At 37.9% G+C, this 6,000-nt stretch overlaps 1 protein-coding gene and 1 long non-coding RNA gene across 4 annotated transcripts in view; both read left to right on the plus strand.

Annotated features, from left to right (window-relative positions):
• SENP6 (SUMO1/sentrin specific peptidase 6) overlaps positions 1–3,906 on the plus strand; it is a 69,009-nt gene extending 65,103 nt beyond the window's left edge. For all 3 annotated transcript variants that reach the window (XM_017742847.1, XM_017742846.1, XM_017742848.1), the window contains 3 exons: positions 349–417; positions 550–700; positions 2,956–3,906. In XM_017742847.1, coding sequence (XP_017598336.1) covers positions 349–417; positions 550–700; positions 2,956–3,156 — 421 coding nt within the window. In that variant the 3' untranslated portion in view covers positions 3,157–3,906. The remainder of the gene's footprint in view (positions 1–348; positions 418–549; positions 701–2,955) is intronic.
• Positions 3,907–4,649: 743 nt separating this feature from the next.
• LOC108448785 overlaps positions 4,650–6,000 on the plus strand; it is a 2,605-nt gene continuing 1,254 nt past the window's right edge. Inside the window, exons 1-2 of the long non-coding RNA XR_001864807.1 lie at positions 4,650–5,155; positions 5,222–6,000. The exon at positions 5,222–6,000 is cut by the window's right edge and continues 1,254 nt beyond it. This is a non-coding gene — a long non-coding RNA (uncharacterized LOC108448785). The remainder of the gene's footprint in view (positions 5,156–5,221) is intronic.

Consider the following 6,000-nt stretch of genomic DNA (forward strand, 5'->3'; position numbering starts at 1 on the left):
CTCTACCAGGATGTTTGTGGGCTCTCTGCCTTTCTCTTGCCAGTGTCCCAGATACCTTGTGCATGTAAAAGAGCATCAGACACCTGAAGGTGTTTTAAGCAACTGTAACAAATTGTCTGACAGTACTGTATTTTCTAAGTGCATTCTTAAGTGTCCGTAGTATATGGTTAACTATAAAGATAACCTGCCTTTTAGCTATCCCAATTAGGAGATTACAGCCGTGCTGGCAGAACTTTAGAGTATTGATCTAGTTTTGTTATGGCTGCCCCACAAACTATTACTGTGTAACATTGTGTTTTTCAAGCTGCTGTAAAGTACTGTGTACTTAAAACTTGTGTTCTCTGTTAGGCCCTGCATTTTGCTTATGGACTCACTGAGAGGCCCTTCCCGGTCAAATGTTGTGAAAACACTACGGGAGTAAGTTTCATATCTGGTGCTTAGGTTTTGGTTTGGGTTGGTTGGTTTTTTTTTAGTTTGGTTTGGGGTATTTTTTGAAAATTCTTCAAGGGAAAAAAAAAAAGTTTTAATTTGTGTGGTCTTTTATTGTAGATATTTAGAGGTGGAATGGGAAGTCAGGAAAGGCAGCAAAAGAAGCTTTTCCAAAGATGTCATGAAAGGTTCCAACCCAAAAGTGCCACAGCAGAACAACTTCAGTGATTGTGGAGTGTACATCCTCCAGTATGTGGAGAGCTTTTTTGAGGTATGTATGTTTGTGAAGCTAGTTTTGATTCCTGCAGCAATCAAATATAAGCTGTGAAAATTATTACAATTATAAAAAGTTCCTAGTGTAGCTCAATACCTGTTTATGAGATTGTGTGTTACAAACTAATTTGTACATAAACACACAGAGTAACTTTTTAGAAAATAAACTAATTATCCTTTTTAGTTGTACGTACATAAAAGAAATCACAAGCCATGAAATTTTCCAAGAGAATCTAAAGAGAACACATTTAGTCTTCCTTTGTGTTCTTCTGCTGTGTACCCTTTAAAATCATCCAGTAAGAGCTTGAGTTCAAAATCTAAACTAAAAATGCACCACAAAAAGCTTGTTCTTTTTCCCCTAAGAACTGTGCCTGAATAAATTCAGAAATGTGCCACAGGTAGGGGGTTTATGTTTCTTCTGGGGTATTTTTAACTTGTAAGAAAACATGTAAGTAAAATCATTACAGCTAAATGCCAAATCTTGTTTCCATTGAAGGAATCGTTTGAATGCTTGCTTACTTACAAGCTGACTTGGTCTTCAAGTTACAGCTCCTTTCACAAGTGGAGGCATTAGCACCTTCTCGTCTAGGTCGGGAAGAGAAGTGATGGTCAACTGAGATGCTGTCTGCTTGGGACAGTAACTCTCCTTAGAATTCCTGGTGCTTTAGAGCATTGTTCCTAAACTCTCCTGTAGCTAACCCTTTCCTGGAAAAGCTGGCAGCTTATCCATTCCTCGACCCTCCCTCCGTTCATACGTACATGAGAGCAGCAAAACTTTAGCAGAATGCATTCATGCAAATGGAAGCCAAAAGCTTTTGCTTTACTGATGAGTTCTCGAAAGCTTAAAACCATAACCAAGTGCTTCCTGTTTTGTTCACTGGGAGTATGAGGAACAACCAAGTTTTATTAATCTTAGCCCATTCCTTTTTGCGAATCAATTGCTGGATTATGTCGAGCTGAATCCCTTGTCCTGCCTAGGCTGGCAGCATGCTGCAGCTTTGTTGGCCAGAGAATAGGCACGGCACATACATGTGTCAGAGAGCAAATCACAGGATATTCTCAGAAGTAACTTCAGTGAGGAAGGAAAACCTGTGCTGGCTGCAGACTGTCTTGAAGTTAGCAAACAATTTCAGCTGCTTTGTATTTGGAAAATTGCCCACAGTCTCATTTTGCACCAGCTCTACAAACTTGATGGGAGTACGTGGGGGCAGGTGCTTAATCTGATGTTTGCGAACTGTTGAGGCACATCTGTTTGTTCTTTGTGGATTTATTTTAAGCACTAAAATCACAATGTGTATCTTCTGAAACAGAGGCTCGCCTGTCAGGGTGGGTGAGCAGTGAGGAGGCCCCGGCGGACTGTCCCAGCCGGGCGCAGGCGCACAGCACAGCGGGCCTCGCACCGCGGCACTGCTCGTCTTCCCCGATTGAGCAGCCACCAAAAAATGGTGCTAGTACAACATTAGGCAGAATGTTCCTGTACAGAATGTCACTAGGTTTTTTTTCACAAGCAGCCTTGCTGATCTTACCTCAGTGATGAATGTAATTCACTCTTAAATAACCCTGATGATGTAAACTGTAGTACAGAAAGGGAGGAATTTCTTTGAGACAACACTGTTCTCCAAATTGTCATTTGGTTAGGGTGGAATGGTTGTACAGTATCACTGAAGAGGTGTAGATAATGTCTCATAATAATAATTATCTTAATTATTTGGATGAATGATACCTAGCAAGAAAACAGAATGTAAGTATAAAAAGTGTTGGTGGTAGGCAGGGGCTTTGTTTTCTAGGATGAAATCTAAAACTGACTTGCCTAGTTGGTTATGATCCTAAAGGTTATTTATAAAAACAGCGATGTTTCGGATTCCTGATCAGCTCTAGATTTTGATGTTAGTGATTCTTAAAAAATGTCCTATATTTATACAGTAGTTTTCTCTCTCGCTCACTTTTTTTTTTTATTAGAATAAGTTTACACATTTATGCAGACAAACACTTTGTCTAAAAGATGTAGCAAACAGTAGATTGTTCAGGTATTCTTATAATCAGGACTGATCTGGATGGATTTTTCTCTGTAACATACTGAAGCTTGAGTGATTTTACCATAATTACACATGTACAAAATGAAGAAATTGTAGAAATTTTTTTCCATGCTGCTGGAATGACGTGAGGAAGAATGTACTTTTCCTCACTCCAGTTTTCTTCAGTCATTTAGGTTGTAACTCCTTACTGTAATACCCAAATGACCTTTCTTTTCAGAATCCCATTTTGAGTTTTGAGCTACCAATGAACTTAACAGACTGGTTTCCATGCCCAAGGATGAAAACCAAAAGAGAAGAAATACGAAAAATAATCCTGACACTCCAGGAACAGCAGAACAAGGACAAGAAGGGACAGAAAGACCCAAATTCAATTTTGCAGGAAAAGACAGAACAACTTATCAACAACAGCTCAGACTGAATGTTGTATCTGTTGCATGTTAGCTCCACAATCAAAATTGAAACCTACATTTTTGTCTGCCCAGACTAAAGATTTGGTGTGTTCTCTGCTCAAAGTTACTTGGGAATGTTTAATGCCTGTATAAATGTGTGTCATAAAATGGTTTAATTCCCACAAAGATGTGTATTAAGTGAGTCTGTACATATGTTAATGAGGCCAACTTTTTCAGCATTTGTAATTACTTTTTTTCCACTTGATAGGGAGCTTTTGTTATGTATTTCTGTTAATAGAACTTAAATAGCAACTTCTAAACATAAAGCAAATAAAGAAAATATAGGATGAAATGGTTACCTTTTTCTTTTTCAGTTAAGTTTTAATGCTACAGGCTTAAGTAACACATAGGGAATGATTTGATAGTGAGATAATTAATTCATATTTCGGCCCTATTTAGTTGCCCTTTACAAGATTATTCTGCTTGCGCTACAAAAGAATAATATGGGTGTCTCAATGTACCATGGCCTCCAAGAGGGTGATTTCCATCCTCCCAGTATCTAAGTGTAGGCAGTGTCATAGTTCATAGGACCACTCCAGATTTGGGGGTTTAGAAGTTATGCATTGCAATTACAATTCCACCCTTGCTTTAGTGGGACAGGCTAGGGAAAGGGGGAGAGTGCTCTTTGACCAGAGGTAACTCTTCAAACAGTATTATAAAAGTGGTTTCAATGAAGTGATCTTGAGTGACTCTATTAAATCATATTTTGTGGATCCCAATTGTTGTACAGGTGTATTTTGAGACTTTCTTCATTATAAAATTGTATTTTGGTAAGTGTACTTGGAATAGCAGATTGCCCACATTACATTTTCTATGTTACAATTCTGAATGTTACATTCATATGTGCTTTATCTAAGTAATGAACATTTAAAAAGAAAAAAGTGTATGATTACTATTTTTTCTAATATCCATGCAAAAAAACCAAAATACCAGTGTTCACTGCTTGCTTGTTTGTTCCTGGCTTTAAGTAGCAGCAGACTAATGTAGGGACTTGCTTGGATATTTCCAGTGTATTTTGATTTTACAACAATCTAAAATGCCATTGTTGCTTACACTGCAACGTAGCATTTTATCCCTGTTACAGAAAGGCTTTGGCATTGAAGTGGGGAAAGTAAGAAAAGATTTGTGCAAGGATTATATATCTCCATTTTTCTACTAATACAGATATCTTTGAAGGGAACCAGAAAGTGTCACTTCCCAGGAAGGAATTTGTGGGGGTAGAGAGCGATCTTCTATCTCGCCTTGCAGATAATATTTTCTCTCCTGATTTTTCTACTGGGAATGTCATTTACCATTCCCTTCTCCCAAAGAGAAGCAGGAGAGAGTTCATTAGCTGAACTCTGGGCCCCTTGAGATTTATTTTTGTACACAACATCAAGTCTAACCCAGTACTTCATGGCCTCCATGAGTTTTCATTCTCTCTAAACTCTGAAAACACTGCTGCTAATAACATTACTTCCAGTGTACAGATAACCTGTTCGATTTAGGGGAGTTGTTCATTCCCTGGTTTCTCTCGCATAAACCCTGAGCCCCATGGAGAATATGTAAGCGCCACATATACGTGTTCTGTTAGAGATGACTCCTGCAGTTTTCTGGTTGAAAGAATGTGGGAGCAATTTCCTGGACTACATATTAAATACGTAATGTGCACACCTCTGAGTTGTTTCCTCCTTCAAATTTTTATCCAGTATTCTTGGCATTGTTGGGGAAAACTAGGGATAAAATAGTTCCAGACTGTGGAAATGCAGGGTCTTGTGGATCTGGCTTTAGTGCAACTGTCATACTGGAATAGTAGTTTATACAAGAGAGGGAAGGAAGATAATTTCTTTGGGATACAGGAGAGACAATTGCAAATAGAATGTATTCCTTTGTAGTCTAGTCTTTCCCAATGGTATGTTTTAATTATACGGAATATATCCACATTTCATGGATACAGTAGTTTTCCTTTTTCTAATATTTGTGATGCAGGTTCATATTTTTGGAATATATCCACATTTCATCGATACAGTAGTTTTTCTAATATTTGTGATGCAGGTTCATATTTTGATGCTGTAGATCTATTTTGGTTCTCTTACTGGGAATAGCCTGGTGCTTCCTCCTTTTCCTTTCTCTTTCCTGTCCTCCCCTTCATCCCCCCTCCCTTTTCCCCTTTTTCAAAGCTGTGAAGAAAGTGCTGGATTTACTATCATTCAGTGTTCAAGGTCTCAAGATCTTCAGTCACATACAGCAAGCTAATATACATGTTAAATACAGGAAACTTATTTTTTTAATAAAATGTGACGTTAATAGAAAAAACCCTACAGAATTAAGAATGAGTTATTTAAAACCTTCCTGACTTGGTTTAACAAGCTCACTACTGCATGTGCTTGGTAAGTGTTTTTTATTAACATGATGGTGGGCAATGCTGCAGTGTTTTGCAATCTTAACAAGTTTTACCAGTGCCTTTTCTGAATCAGATTTGTTCAATGGAAGTTAGTAGGGTGGGGACTAGATAAGTTTATTTAATAATTACATGACAACACTTGCACTCTATGGATAACGTATACGTTGTATATTTCTTTAGACCATTTAGGTTTACAAGTATTTTAAGAGTAGCCTGACTTCGTTCTGCAGTGTAAGGGATCAGATGGCCACCTAATTAAATGTATCTGTTTGTATTATTTTTCAGGTTGGGTAGAATAACAGTTAAGAATTCTTACTAAGGTTTTAGATTGCTTAGCATAAAAAATGCATGTACTTGTGCACATTTGCAGGATAGCTGCAAAAGCAAAGAGACATCTAAGTAGTCCCTTGTGACATTTCAGTTTTTCCTG

The sequence above is a fragment of the Corvus brachyrhynchos genome, unplaced genomic scaffold (genome assembly GCF_000691975.1).
Source record: "Corvus brachyrhynchos isolate BGI_N302 unplaced genomic scaffold, ASM69197v1 scaffold87, whole genome shotgun sequence".
Classification (NCBI taxonomy): Eukaryota; Metazoa; Chordata; class Aves; order Passeriformes; family Corvidae; genus Corvus; species Corvus brachyrhynchos.